This window comes from Apostichopus japonicus, chromosome 18 (genome assembly GCF_037975245.1).
Source record: "Apostichopus japonicus isolate 1M-3 chromosome 18, ASM3797524v1, whole genome shotgun sequence".
Lineage (NCBI taxonomy): Eukaryota > Metazoa > Echinodermata > Holothuroidea > Aspidochirotida > Stichopodidae > Apostichopus > Apostichopus japonicus.
In genome coordinates this window covers 9,565,847-9,582,180 of record NC_092578.1, presented here as the reverse complement: position 1 = coordinate 9,582,180, position 16,334 = coordinate 9,565,847, and the positions used below count along the sequence as shown (strand labels likewise).

The 16,334-nt window shown below is 39.7% G+C and overlaps 1 protein-coding gene across 6 annotated transcripts; it reads right to left on the bottom strand.

Annotated features, from left to right (window-relative positions):
* Window positions 1-125: 125 nt before the first annotated feature.
* Window positions 126-13,231, bottom strand: LOC139958910 (heparin sulfate O-sulfotransferase-like). 6 transcript variants are annotated; one of them, XM_071956350.1, is made up of 9 exons: window positions 13,027-13,231; window positions 10,079-10,301; window positions 8,954-9,024; window positions 8,265-8,384; window positions 7,086-7,186; window positions 4,862-5,006; window positions 2,241-2,344; window positions 1,584-1,744; window positions 126-612 (listed from the first exon to the last, which is right to left on the bottom strand). In XM_071956350.1, exons 2-9 carry the CDS (start codon window positions 10,269-10,271, stop codon window positions 464-466), a joined length of 1,044 nt encoding a protein of 347 aa, XP_071812451.1. In that variant the 5' UTR covers window positions 10,272-10,301; window positions 13,027-13,231; the 3' UTR covers window positions 126-463. The 6 variants fall into 6 exon arrangements, with proteins under 6 accessions (XP_071812451.1, XP_071812448.1, XP_071812447.1 ...); XM_071956347.1 differs by lacking the exon at window positions 13,027-13,231 and adding an exon at window positions 12,432-12,996; XM_071956346.1 differs by lacking the exon at window positions 13,027-13,231 and adding an exon at window positions 12,393-12,995.
* Window positions 13,232-16,334: the final 3,103 nt, after the last annotated feature.

The window sequence follows — 16,334 nt, the reverse complement described above, 5'->3', positions numbered from 1 at the left end:
GGTATCATTTTATTAGTACTACTTCCAGCGGAATTTCTGAAATGCCTTAACTGAAATATTTGCCAAGAATTTTTATCTGAAATTGTGATGAAATGGTAATGATTTCCATATTTCTTTAAAAAAAACAAAGAAAATCATGGCATATACATTTTGTACGGACGTAACATATATCAATAAAGTAGAGTAACCCCCCAGTAGTATTTTAACACAGCATCTAATGTTTACTTTTTTTGTCGTTCCTGGACCGTAACAATTGTGGAATCACCCCAGAGACGTTCTCTCTTTACAGTTAACCAGCAGGTACCTCTGTCACATTGTTATATCTGCATACAAACATTTGTCCCTTTTGTAGGTCCCAAAGGGAAGGGGAGGGGGACGTTAGTGTGTGGACATTTTAAGGGGAGGGGGACGTCAGTGTGTGGACATTTTTACATAGTTGTCTTGAAGAAGTTAGTCTGCCTTGTTATAATCCCATCTCTGCCTTCAGTTGATCAAATTTCCTCTTCACATCATCGTAGACTTCATACTCAAATGCTAGATCCCGTCGAAGAATTTCAAGTGTCGCTGGAGAAGGCGCAAGTTTATCCAATGTCTTAAATTTCTTCAAAGAAGCTGCAAAATGGGTTAATGAAACTCTGTTAATAACAAAAAATGTGAGCTAAAGGCAGTGAATTTGGTATTTCAAGAGTGATGGAATCACAATGAGCAATGTTTTCATGTCATTATGAGGTCTATATTGTCATTGTTTTTCCCAGCTGTGTTAATAAAAAAACCAAATTGTTTGGGATGACATCAATTCAATTGTCATTCAATCGTCCATGTATATCAATTGACTACGGATAATTTCCACACTGCCTCCGCCCCCTTATTTACCCTATTTCTTTTTATAACCATCTTGCACACAACTTAACAGCAGTACCAATGGGCCACGACCTCTGCGTTCAAATTATTTGGAGATTACAGAAACAGATATTCCATCGTTTCAAACCCCACGCTTACGCGACTGTGAAGTGATACAAAATGGGGATGAGATGGTGTTAGGGTGGTGCACAGGGTCTGTGTCCCTCCCCATGCAGACAATTGGTCCCCCACCCCTCCACATTTGTGCCACCACTGTGTATAACGAAAAAATGTTTAAAGGCAATTGCAATGATGACGTCATCTTCCCTTTTTTTGTTTCTTTTTTTTGGCAATGATTACGTCATCCATTTCTCGTGTGGTATACTTTCTTCTTTTTTTTTCAAAATTTACCGGACACGAATGTAGTGCCTCTCTTTGTATTGTTGGTGCTCCCCGACCTCAGTAGTACTGAAACATATGTTTCTATATGTTTCGATGAAAACATATGAAACATATGTTTCCGATGAAATCTAAACTACTACCCCTGTCACCTGGGCGAGTTGTTTTTAAACTTTTTTGTTTTTATGTTTGCACTTGGATCAGCCAATGTGCAATTGTTTACATTAATCACCAGGGAGTATACAGGGTGTGATGCCTTTTAAGTTGATGGGTCGCGGCTAGCCTATATAAAACTCACAACCTTATTCATCCAGACTTACAACTATAATCTCTACATTCCTTACCTACTTCAGTTTTTCTGAAGTGAGAGTGTAACCCCGTCATCATACTTGGAAACATTCTCTCCAGAAGTAGCACTGTGGTATTTAGTTGCTCCGTTAACCCTATTACTGTATAGTGATTTACGTTTCTCTTCGCTGTTAGCATGGCCCGTCGCGACAATGTGCTGTTCATATGAATCGGAAAGAATTAAAATTATCATAAACATTCTGGTCTCGTAGCCTGGATACAATCTCTAGAGGAGCAGTTGAGGAACATCGAGAAACATCAAGTGGGGGGGGGGGGGGAGGCTTTTCCCCAAAGGGACCATCATGACACTAAGCGGTGCCAAAATGCCTCCCAGATTGCCGGAAATGGCACTTTCCAGGCCTTTGTAAGTTGCATCAAAGCATTCTTTATTTTGAGAACTCATGTTTTAAAAACTTACAATTCCAAGAATAAAAAATGGTAAATTAGAAAAATTGTATTCGGTAAAATCACTTTGTATGGAAGAAATTAGACTAAACCAGGCGCGTAGCCAGGAATTTGCCAAGGGAGGGGCGAAAATGTAGGCAAATTATCAGAGCCGTTATACGGCAATGCAAACTATCTAAGCGTAGCGCCACCATGGATTTCGAATTACTTTAACAATATTACAAAATGTTGTATATGCATATAGTTACCCACAATGCGGTCTGGCTCCACACAATTGATTAATCGTTCTTTTTAATATCTTGTCGTAACTTTTATTCTTGCACACTTCATCGTGTAAACAGTCGTCGAGACTCTGAAAGAATTTAAAAATTATGATAAAAATTATGATAAAAATTATGATATAAATTATGATATAAAATATGATATAAATATGATAAAAATTATGATATAAAAAATTATCATTACATTTACTATATATGATGATAAACCTTCCTCTAACGCATGAATTTATATATATATATATATATATATATATATATATATATATATATATATATATATATATATATATATATATATATATATACATATATATATATATATACATATATATATATATATATATATATATATATATACATATATATATATATATATATATACATATATATATATACATATATATATATACATATATATATATATATACATACATATACATATATACATATACATATATATATATATATATATATATATATATATTTATTTATTTATTTATATATATGTATATATATGCATATGTTACAAATATGTAATTAAGGAAGTTCTCTTCGTTAAGTTTTTTAGATGTGTAGTCGACCATTATCATCATCACCACAATCATCATCACTACCACTATCAACCCCGTAGTCTCAATCATCACCGTCATCCTCACCACCATCATTGCCATTATTGTCAACCTTATCATCCTCATCACCGTGGTGAGACTTAATTTTAGGACCTGCATGATATTGCCAACCTCAAAAACCATATATTGATTATGTAACTTCTTATCACGCGATTTGAAAACGTCATCACCACTCATGATCATCACTGCCAACACCCAGGGACGTCGCTAGAGGGGGGTGTGGGGGTGTCTCACGCCCCCCAATCTTGGTATAAATGACGATAGTTGGAAAATTTGAGTGCGACAGTCGGAATTTCCGACTGTCGCCAGCTTCAATTCGGAATTTCCGACTCTCGCACTCTAATTTTCTGACTGTCGCACTCTTATTTTCATATGTTCTTGAAATTTGTGAGTGACATAAAAGTTTCGATCAAAATTGACCTTTAATCAGTCATATTAACCACGTTTTCCTCGTCACATTGAGAAATTGTATCTCGCGATCCTTATACTCCACCATACAAAACTTCGTATGATTTTGAATACTCTAAAAAAATACAACGTTCACCAGCTTCATTTCGGATAATTTATGTATTAATTTTGCTATTGGGTGGGTCGACCCTGTTCGCTAGCTTCAAGTAAGTTCAGGATATACCAGGGACGTAGCCAGGGGGAGCAGGGGGCGACTGCTTCCCCCCCCCCCTTCGAGTGTCAGTTTTTTTCGGAAAAAAAATGTTTAAAAACTGTTGTTTTTTTAGCATGGTATTTTGTCAGTGCTCTTTTGATCTTGAATACTCTTCAGCCCCGTTAACTTGATTGTAATCGTAGTAACATTCAGGCCTACGGATTCAACTACTTACTTAGTTTGGCAGATGCAATTAGCTTAATTTAGCCTATAGCCTATTTCAAACTTATACAGTTGGCCACTGCGTAATAAAATACATATTGCCTCGTGCCTACCTAACCTCACTCGATGGAATGTCACGCACCGTATGCACAACGACGACGTCAACGTGCGTGCGTTCTCATCCTTTCTATGATTCGTCCTAAGTTGTTGCACGAACAGCATGTTATGAAGCTAAGCTAGCAATCGTACGTGATACGCACTTCCTATAAATAATTATTACACTGCTAATACACGGCGATAACGATATTTTTTTAAGCCACTGCAAATCTGGCTGTCTTACAAAATATGAAAGTTTATATTGTCCATCAGTTAAGTTCGTCAAATGTATTAAAGTCCAGACATTGGACAATAAACAAGAATCATCCTTCTGGAAAATTTTTAAAAGAGCACTATGTTTGTCTTTCTGATATATTATGTAAAAGAACATGTAAAAGAATTCAAACAGGAAACAAAATTTTGCTGAATATGATATCATATGATAATGATGAAACTAGCAACAAATTGCACCAGATCGCATCTAAGGACCTTCAATTGTTCAAAAATATCTCAAAGGGGAGAGGGACACCCCCTCCCCTTAGACCCCTCCCCATATCAATCGCAAAAAGGGCTCCCCTTTCAAATTCCTGGCTACGTCGTTGGGATATACATTGTCTCTATGGTATACAATTAAAACACTCAATGCTAATCTACGGAAGTTTAAAAGTGCCATCAACATAAGCAAAAACTGCCCCATAAGGTACAAATGTATCAAAAAAAATTCGGAACAAAAGTGCAGTCGCGAAAGATGGGTGTCTGACTGACACTGACCGTATCGTTGACGATTAGTGCGGGGGGAGGGGTACAAGGCAGCAGTCGGAATTTTCTGACTCCAAAACCCATCCAGTTGGAATTTCAGCCACTACACCCCCCCCCCCCCCAATCATCAGGCCTTGGCTACGTCCCTGCCAACACCACCATTGATACGATCACAATCACCGCCATTATCATTGTCAATGGTATCATCAGCTTCGATAAAACTGCTTTTGGAAATTTACCAATGTTGTTAGAAAGAAAGAAAATCAGTGTTCTAACTTTACCATTTTTGTTCCGACTGTGAAGAAACTGGCTTGATGTACAGAATCACCGTTCTGTTCAAAATAGTAATGTGAAATTAATCTGTCCAAAGGATCTCGTAGAACATTCACGTACTTCACTGGAATGCTGCTGCTATACGCTTGGGGACTGAAAACAAACGAAAAAGTTGTAAACTGTTAAAGGGTTACTCCGGTAGCTGATAGAAATACAGGAAATGTTCTGCATCGCTTGGTCAAAACCACACATTCTCATAGCATTTCGGATGGCGAAGATATGAATTTGTCAAATTTTGTGACATTTTGTTTTTGCATCTGGCAACAACAATGATGAATGACGTCATCACGGCGATCTAACTGAAATATTTTTGTTTTTCTTTATAATATTTAACTCGCTTAGTCTCGGAGGAAAATACTTCTAAAAACAAGTTTCAATTCTATAAGTACAGGGAACCTTGGCACATAGGCGTACGAGGCGGGGGGGGGGCAGGGGGCAGACTGCCCCCAAATTTCCAGAGGACAAGAAATTCGGGCAAAAAGTCCTGAAAAATTCGGGCAGCCTAAGAGGAGAAAAAAAAAAATATAGGCCTATATATAAATATGCAGTAGCCTGCCCGAATCTTTTTAAAATTTTTGCCCGACAATTCTGTGGAGAGCGCTTCATGTTATTTGTTTTGTGACATTAATATCATTAAAGGCCTAATGATTTTCTTTATTTAGCATCTTGTTGCCTGAATATTTCCGTGTAACACCACCGTAAGCGCTTTTTGCACTATCAATTTTGTTTAACTGTATACCTTTACATCCCCGACAAATATAAGAAACGTTTTCTTGTTAATGGATGTGGGGGGGGGGGGGGAGTGCCTACAAGCCTAGAAGTACAAGTTGATCATATTCTTTGTTATTTTCATACTTTTTTGTGAGACAAATTGCAGTCTCACCCGACACAGCGACATTTTACCGCCTACGTGTCGTTGAACAATGTATGTTTTTCTGGTAGTAGCCAGTGGCGGAGCGTGAATTCATATACAGTCAGGGGGCGGATGCCCCCCCCCCCCCCTGACGGACTCAAATGGACTGCTGGCGCCCATTTCAGCTTTTAACTACTTTTACTTATTCGCGATTATGGACTTTTTTATTGCGCTTTCATCTACCTATTGACATTTGTCACATTTTGTTGGTGTAATTTTCTGACAAAATAGCGATGACACCTATTTATTCTTCGTTTATCTGCAAATTAGCAAGGCCCAGAAATGGATATTTCCTGCTATCTAGGGAGTATCTTTACTCCAAAAATGTCTGTACGCTCCGCGCCAACCTGTGGTGGCGCTCCGCTTAGATAGTGTCGAAAGCGCCACTATAGACCATTCTCGCCCCTCTGACCAATACCCCTAGCTCCGCCACTGGAGGTAGCTGAGTACTGTGTTAAAATAATAAATACGGCAACTAAATAGGAGCTTAAAAAATATACTGTCCTATTTTTTCCCCTTTCAAAGTGATGTTACCATTTTTTCTTCATCTAATTTAGCAAATTTTTTGGGAAGTGTAAATTTCTAAAACGTGAGATTGTAAAATAAAGAATGTTTAGATGCAACTTGCAAGGCCTCAGAAGTGCCATTTCCGGCAATCTGAGAGGTAGCTTTTGCCAAAAAAATTCTTGTACGCTTCGCGCCAACCGATGGTGGCGCTCCGCTTAGATAGTGTCACGGGAACTTTCGGGCACAAAAGTTTCTGCCCCCCAAACTGAAATGGTACCGTACGCCTATGCCTTGGCAGCTAAACAACATAAACCCTATACTGTGATCTATACTCAAGGGAAGAATCCAGATCAAAATATGTTACATTGAGTAAACCATTACTCGAGTTAAGAACAAGATAGTGAGATGGGGTCTTCAGCTCATAATGTGGAATATTTTTCTTTTCCATATAAGTGGCACATTATCCGCCACCGGAATAGCCCTTTAAGGTATACATGTATATTAATAATATACACACACGTATACAGGCCTTTATATATACCGTGTATATTCACTAAAAGTCCACCTTTCAGGCACATGACATAATGATATAAATTTGGAACAATAGAGAAATTTGTTTTGGAGAAAATCAACCTTCATCCTTCATTTATATAGACAGATGGATGGATAGATGGATGGATGGACTGAAGGGTGAACGGACGGACAGACATAAACAGATAGATATATAAATTCACACATTTAAACTAACTTACGCTGAGAAAGGAACGAATATAGCGTGGCCTCCTATAATCGCCGGTGGGTCTACTTGTCTTACATACTGTCGAATAAGTCCCTCGTTAAATAGGATATCTTCCTGCCAAAATATGCAAAAAGAAACACAAATATACTAAATCCACGCCGGTATTTTAAGCTATGGTTCACTGCAGGTCCCGGGAGCAGGAACAGTAAAACGGAGGAACACCTGACTAGGAACTCTCTGAACACTTATCGTAAAGGGACGGCTTGATAGGATACTGTCACAGTAAACCAGCCCGCTATCCTACGGACCGGCTGTATAGTATACGATACCACAGTAATGTACATTCGCTGCACAGGTTAACAATTGCCTGGTAAAGTGGACCTATATTGCCGTTACGGTTAGCAGATATCATCGTTTTTGTTGTTGTTTTTCTGTTTGTGTAATTAAGAGCATAAATAAAGACACACACGGTATGGAATCAAGGAAAATTAAACGTGATTTCAATTATTTGAGAAATTCTGTGGCTATTACCCCGAGCGAGCATTTTAAACGGGCGGGGTTCAATATTATGCTATATGAAATCCTATACATTATCTCGGTCATGGTATGGTAATTTATAAGTGTCATAATAGACCAAGCCATCTAGCTATCATATGGAGGGTAGGATCTGTCACGTGATGTCTATCATGCTTCAGCGTGCTTAGAAAGTGAGGAACTTACTTGTAACTTGTATACATTTCTAGCAAATATACATCATAGCAACACCAACTTATCAAAACCACGTTAAATGCAAACCACGGTGTAACTGATCCATTTATCACCTTGTGTCGTGTTATTATATATTGAGCAATCTATTAGTCGTTAATTGAAACCTTGTTAATCACTCTTATATTAAGATTATTTAATTTGGCATCTGGTGAGGGTTATAACCAGTGGCGTAGGAAGGTACTTTTGATTGGGCGGGCTGAAGACTGATGGCCGACCTGTGGGAGGGGTCTAAGGGGAGTGGGTGTCCCCCTCCCCTTTGGATTTTTTTTGCATTTCCAGGTGGCCTCAGATGCAATTTGGTGCAATGTAGTCATGATACTTCCGCCCCACCATATTTTTCACTTGGGGGCTGGCACTCCCAGCCCCGCGGTTCCTACGCCCTTGGTTATAACATTTGGGACAAACGACACGCATATATACTCACCGGTAGAATAGTTAATTTGAATCTCGTATCCATTGCTTGGGTAGCACTCAGGAAGGCGGCCGCTCTGGCAATGCTCCGACAACCAGTCTTAGGGATCGCATTATAATAAATCACGAAGTTCTAATGACAACAGAATAATTACAAACAGTGTCATAGGTACGATTAGTTTCAACATTCAGGAGACTATTTTGAATACCAAAAGGACTGACAACTATATATGTAGGGCTGGGCGGGACCGGGGTGGGTGGGGTATCAAATCAATATATAACCCCCTCCCCGACCAAAATATCCACCCACCCTATTATGCTCTCCTCAACAGACCACAATGTAATTCCTGTTGTGTTCACCAGTACAACAAATCATCCACACATCATCAACTCATCCAAAGGGTTATTCATGTAATATCTATACATAACAAAAGTACCGAAATTATTCCTTTTTGGCTTTACATTATTAATTATTATTTAGAAATGTTTGTCGCAACCGTCTAAGATAAGAATATCATCGTTCCTCAGGAACATACATCTGAACTGCAAACGGGTATAGTGGATCGGGTTATCGACTATTCCACACTAATTAAATTTAAGAACAATAATTAAGATGAAAGACCTCGAAGAAAGGCTATAAAGACGGAATCGTTATAGGCCTATCTTTGATGCTACGTTCCTGCTCAATACTTGATTCTATACCGTTCCTTGGACCGGTTGCCCCCATTCGTGGGTACTTTCTTCCGTGCTATCCCGATTAATAACTTCGACAACTGCAGAAACAAAAGAAAACGGATATAGCTTGGCCAACTTGACGTAACAGTTTTATGAATTACAGGGGCAGTTTACGGGTTTGGACGGCGGTACGACCCCCTCTCCCCTTCAGCCCACACAAAAGCTAAAAGTAGCTATAAGCACAACCTAGCGTGCAGACCAAATTCTAGACCTAATTTATAGCCTAAATATGCATTAGATTGAACCATTTCATGATCACTTATTATTTTCGCTGGGAGAGGACCTCTACAACTCCCTACATGGGAGACGAGTTCAAAGACCCCATGGCCAACCCAACGTTTTTAAAATTCCCGAATCCGCCCTGCAAGTGAATACATACATTTTCTATATATGCAAATTGCACATAGGTATACTCTGTACGAGGGACTTTTTAAGCATGCTAACTGGGGGGGGGGGGGCTTCCATTACGCCTGCCGCCAACCCAAACAACTGTACGGCTCCTCCAGTGGAATATTTTGGCTCGCCAGTCGGCTACCCAAAGTTTTGCGCGAAATCTGAATTTTGGACGTTTCGTGAAAAAGTAAAAAATTCGGAGGATTATGAGGTTTCTGAAACCTGAGGCTCATTTAGATAACATAAAAGATCCAGCTGAATGATCTAGCGTGGGGTGCATCTCTATAGTTGGAAGGGTGAGGTGGCAGAAACATACTCCGGCGCCTCCACCCACCCCGCCCCACCCAGTCTGTGGGACAGATCACCCTCCCTTTTCTTTATGCCGATGTAGACGGTGCAGCTCCCAACGGAAAACATCTACTTCAAGAATGCAGTCAACTTATAAGCTCAGTCAAAAACGGGTAAAAAGGATACCTTTTGCCCCATCCAAAGGAAAAGGGGGCGCCTTGAACATTTGAGTTTTGACAACCCCATGGACCTTATTCCCTGTTTGATATTATCACTTGGTTGAAGGCCCCTATTTAAATCAGCCCCTCCACTGGTGAATTGTCATGAAGACCCTGCATGTATACTAATGAGTTGATAGGGTTTATTATCAACAATCATATATAATAGTGTCCATATAGCCACTGGTTTTACCTTGCTTTCTGAGATGAGGTGGTAGAAAATGTAGGTTTCTGATATATCCGCGTGTTGCTTTTGTCTCTTCCTGGATTTGGAGAGTGTTATTAACGAAGATGATGGCCAAAATTAAAATCAGTCCTAGCGTGACCAAACTAAATACTTTCACTTCTGATTTTTTCGATGTCGTCCCCGTGGAAACAGGCGCCATTTTGATTCACAGATGAGCTACACCGACAACCTATACATCAATAACAAAAATAGTGTAATTGTTACTGTAGCCGTCAAAATTAGGACCAAGTCTTCTACGGAAAGATACTCTTTATTTATTCGTCTGGTTTTCTTTGTTTACCTTCGTGAAAACTACAAATAAAAATAATAATTATACAAACAACTACGAAGTGCACATTCGATCGAATACATATGCAATAACAAGTGAATATATCATCTATGGTAGAAAGGCTAGCCCATTCAATGATATCTAGTCCCATTTAAACTGTCACAAAGTTCTTTCGAAAAACAATGTTTGCTATATTCTGTAATTGATGGATATACATATAACAATTGGACAGGAAGCCTTTAGGTCTGGGTAAACTTACATTTAAACCAGCAAATAAATTAACGTACCTCTTTGGACTCTTTAATACAAATTTCGGCTCAGTTAAACACTCTGATAAGGTGTGGTAAAGATAAATTGTGTCTTAACGACATGCATGGTCGGGCTATCTGTACAAAGGCTGTGCACCCTCTCTCGTATAATGCCGAGTGAGAGACATCTCGGCCATGTAAACAAAACAATTTAAACTAACCATTGTGCGGTAGCCTGCTGCAATGTGAAGAATTCCACATTTGGGAATATTTACCATGCAGGACAGCACGAGATTGCTGCCGAGCTCACAAATTATGAATACGAACAGGTTTAAATATCAATGAATAGATTTTACGTATAGAAATTGTGAATCAACCATTACACCCCTTAGATGAAACAAAACTTCCGAGATGGGGAGGGCGACACATCGCAACTCTTCCAGTAGACACACCGGGCCCAGTACGGGTATCTGCACACTTTTGTGCGCCTCCCCCCCCCCCCCCCCCCTCCCACTCTAAATTTCGAACTCTCACTACGAGCCTGGCTATATAAATGGATAAGTCAGGGAATTTGTTATCTTTAACGAAGTCCTCGAATGAACGAAACACTTTTTAAGGTTGTTCAGAGTACATTGTTAGATAATGTAACGTTATAATTATTAGTCCATCTCGACTGTCAACAATGTTTCCAGCTTCATAACTATAACTTACGATCGCTGAGCGCCATTCTCTAGCAATGAAGTTTGATCTAAGAGTCTGGGCATGGTGGTAATGCCACATATTCCTCAAGATCTGACTCAAGTTCTTCAGCAGAACTAACACCAGCACAGAATACATCACTTGTTGGCTTTCACGCCTTTACATGCAACTACTACAACCAGGGAGTTGTTAACAACTCCCTGCTACAACTCTTCCTTCTTTTGATAAGGAAAACAAACCTGCTGAAAGCTGCTGGAATGTAAGCCCAAATTCCTCGATACTTTCTCCAATCTTGGGGTATATATCTTCTGCTGAAGACTTTTTACCCCTCGTAGGAATTTACGAGATATTATTCAACTTATTCAAGGATGAATCATTTAGAATTATTCATCCTACTTGGCGATCAACCAAAGAATTTTGAAATGCCGTGACAGGTATATATGATACTGGCTTTTAAGGTCTATAAGATACTGGCTCTGAAGGGGACACAAACCCACACAATTTGTTGATTGTAACTTACACACGGATTGGTGCCAGTGTATTTCCTTGTCGTGTTGTTTCAGTGCTCTGTATTTATTGTATTGTATTTGGTGACGTACAGGGTGGGGGGGCGGGGGTAAAATATTAACAGTGTTGACCCTAACATCAATGTCGCCATTAGATCATGTTAATAGCTTCAATATGTTAGAACCTGAAAACTCATCTCCTTTAAGGAGATTAAACTAATCAACAAATATAGAAAAATGTAAGAAATTGAAGCACATTGTGGCTCGATGATGTCATATTTAGACGGAGACAAAAACAAATAAATATAATTTGCTTTTCCCTGTTTTAGCAAGGGTTACGTCCTGATTGTTGTGGTATGAGTTTGTGCGTGTTTGCGGGTGTGTGTGTGTTGGTGCTTCACTTATGCCGTGACTATATCGAGTTGAATATTTAGCCTATCTTTACAGCATAATAATGAACACTCATGGCAGTCACACGTTAGGACCTTTTTCTTGATCAGACTTAACGCCAATAAAGTATTATATATAAACGTACTTACCCTTCTCTTGATTTCTTCGTAAAACTGTGTTCAACTTACTTGACAACTGACGTCGAGTCACAACCAATCATTTCCAAACATTTAAATACTCAAGTCGATACAAAACATCGAAGCAAACGTTGACTGCAAACCGCTTAGGTACATTGTTGACCAACTAAGACCCTCAAAGCACGAGTAAATGTCTTCACAATATCAAACAATTGCAAATGCAAAGGAATGGAATGGAATGTAGCTACATTTGGAGATCAAACTAGGCCTAGTACAAATAAGGTTAATCATAATGCGCTCGGTAGCGATTCTCAGGTCTCAACATGCGGCCGTCATATCACCGCTTAAATCTGCTTTCAGGTCAAACGAGCAATTACTGGAAATAAAAATAATACGCAGTCTCGTAAACGATTTATTAGCGTCCACTCATTTCCGGTATGAAGTCAATTAGAAAAAAACAAGAAGTTATAATTGTTAACAATGACTATACAGTCTGTTTATGTAGGCTATTTTACAGTGGCCTTAAAGGCATTGCAGACTCGCCCCAAACAGCGTACCGCCATCTTTAAAAGTTAACTTTCCGTTGCTTGCAAGTGAAATTTTTCTCTTGTCGCTACAAAATGCAGACAGTAATGAAACGTGATACCTTGTTATATCTAGACCTGAGATGTCCACGTTGCTATGTACACTGTGTTGTGGGTATTGACCGTAGCTGTATGTAGTGACTAATTACCGACGGTAGCAAGCTGTGTGTTTATTTGCTGGGATCGATGTTGGTGTCTAACACTACTGTTACACCTCATTCGAAGCTAGGTCAGATTACCGGCATGAGACGTTTCTTTATGCCCGAGTCTTCACACCCTATGTAGGCCTAATTTGTATATACTTACAATGGAAATGTTTGACGCCCCATATCCTCTTTGTTGAGGTTAGAAGGAATTAAGGAAGCAATTAAGTCGTGCAACAAAAAAAACAAAAAAAACACTAATATAAAACATGTGGGAAATTTCAAAGACAATGATGTCAGCCTGAAAGAATATTGTTTGCCAATCTGTCAATCAAGAAACACATCTTTGCACCATGGAAGTGTCTGCACTGTACTGATATTACGTCTATAACTCTCATCTCCTTATTTATCACATAGACAGATGACATTCATGCAGCATGTATATAGAGTATGGTGTGGACGCTTGCGCCCCGGGGATCAGACGCCGCAATCGTGATCTCCCATTCGGAAATGATCCTGACCTCTTAAGGGCAATCAGTATTGAAGTGCGGACGCTTAAAGGATCAAGCGATAACCTCGTCACTTCCGTATCAAAAAACAGACCGTCGCGATTCTAATGACGGGAGCACTCTAGTAGCTAGGCTACTATAAACAGCTACAACCAGCGAGAGAAATGTATACGATTCGATCTCACATTGCAACTTCAGGATAAGTTTTACTCGTGTTGAAGCCCTGAATGAGAGTTTGATTGGAGGAAACTAACGTTACGTAGGCCATGTTGTATGTGCTTATAACGTTAGACATTAGGCGTAGGCCTAGAATAAGTGAACATTTTAACGTTCATAGTGTTAGTCCGGTGTACGCTACAATAGGCACAATGTCCATCATTGCTTCAACTTGTGGGCACTTGAGATACTCATTTTGAAATACATTACATATCATGGCTATGGCAACATCTTGTTTTATTTCACATGCAGGTGAACTGCCCGCTCAAAAGAATGTCCCTATTTGTTCTTAAGTCATTGTTGGTCCCCATTCTCAATAGGGCAGTGAGTACTCGCTTCTCTGCCGAGACTCCGTTTGTGCACTGTGCACAGTATCACATCACAGTATCACATCACAGTATCACATCACAGTATCACATCACAGTATCACATCACAGTATCACATCACAGTATCACATCACAGTATCACATCACGAGTGTGTGGTTTGACAGTGCATACAGAACAAAACCCTCGTCGTGAATTGTAAGCATACAGCGTGACCTTTTCGTCATTGCGTAATGTATTTTCATTCCTCGTTCATCCACCATGCGTTCTCAAATGTGGACTCGTCCAGAGTCAGTTTTACTGTCTCTCGGGGCGCACGAGGATCCTCAATTACAAATTCTCATCGGTTCTCTAATGTGAACATGGCCCACGAATACGTGATAAGTGATAGCGCATCGTGAAGTTGATTTTAGTGTACCCATTCCACGAAACGAATTCCTATTTCAATAGAACGGCTCATGAATCTTGGATAACGAAAACACGAACCCAATGAAATGTAGCTTATGTATCATAAGTAAGGTCAACATATTATCCAAGCATTAAAATGAAAGTTAGGGCGTTTGGAAGGAAACCCAGTATCTAGACTAAACTAAGGGGCACAGGTCAATCAACAGCGTATCCAAGATTTTCTAACCCGGGGGGGGGGGGGGGGGGGGAATTACTATTTAAGCGGAGCGCCACCATCAGTTGGCGCGCATCGTACAAAACAATTTCTGGTTTTGATCCCCCTAGATCACCGGAAATGGCACTTCTCGGGCTTGAAAATGACCAACCAGATGTATACTTTTGCCTGAGAACCAAGTATTTCCCAATAGTTTTTTTCCCATCCATAGAAGATTTTCACCAGTCACACATCATGTTCGACCTCATCGCATGTCCTGTGAATCATTGCTTTTATAGGTGATTCTACGTCGCGGCCCACAATACCCGACAGCCCCACTTTTCAAGGTTTTCAACCCATTATTTGTTCCGAATGATAAATTCATTTAAAAAAATACCCATAATGTTGCAAAAAATGTCATCTATGGACAACCAATATAGAAAAACCTCCTTCAACCCCTAACAGACCGGTCAAAATTACACCAGTAGTGGGAAGTATGATTAAGAATTTTGGTCAGGAAAGTTTCGAAAATAATTTATTGGTGTACAAATATTAAAACCTCTTATAACGGCTATTATAAAACTTGGTTGAAGGAAATGAAAAAAATAGCAGATATTTCCGAAACCGAACACTACACACATAGGCGTAGGAGGCGGGGTGGGGGGCTCCTACTGAAAGAAAAATAAATTGCAATGATGTAGCTAAAGGAAATGAATCTCCTTGATAATTAAAATAAAGTTCTAAGCTTGGCCGACTAATTCGCCATTACTATGGTGGTAAAAACAGACCATTACTAATGTAAAAGCATGGAGGTAAAAACAGATGGTAAAACAGAGAATTTGACCTCCATGCTTTTACTACATCTACATAAGACATTTCGTTGTTTACATTAGTATCCCGCGGTATACTGCGCAATTTCCACGGACCGTACGGTACACGATGGCATGCGATGTAGTAACCGATGCTTGCTTATATGATATTGACTTTAACATGTTGAACGCGCGCTTCGCGCGCGAAAAATTTAGGTTATATTTTTCGGGCAAGTCGTTACAGCCCCCAAATCAAATTGGGTTCCTATGACTACACACATCGACAGTTTTGAGGCTGTTCATCCTGGAACCGCCATTTTCATGCTCACTGATATGATTTCATATCTGCTGTTTGCTTTACAAATTCGAACAGGCACGTAGCGAATAATTTGCCAAGGGAGGGGCGAAGGCTGTAGGCAGCCACAGTTGGTTTCATAGCACAAATGTTTAAGGCGTCCATACACACACACGCGTTATGATAGACCATATATAGTATATATATAGATACATTAGTGAGAGAGGAAAAATGGAAACGTCAAAATGGAGTTGTCGGTGTAAGGGGAAGGGTGAGGCGCACGCCCCTTCCGAAATCCTCGATCCGTCACTGGCTACCCTGTGTATATAAATAGGGATCAGCGCTGTAATTATGTCACTGTTCCTCTTTCTCTTCCCGGTGTCTTGGCGTTTTTCTTTTCTCCCTCCTTTCTCCTTTTTCTCTCTTTCTTCTTTTTCTTTTCCCTTCCTTCCCCTCCTCCTCTTCTTTTCCC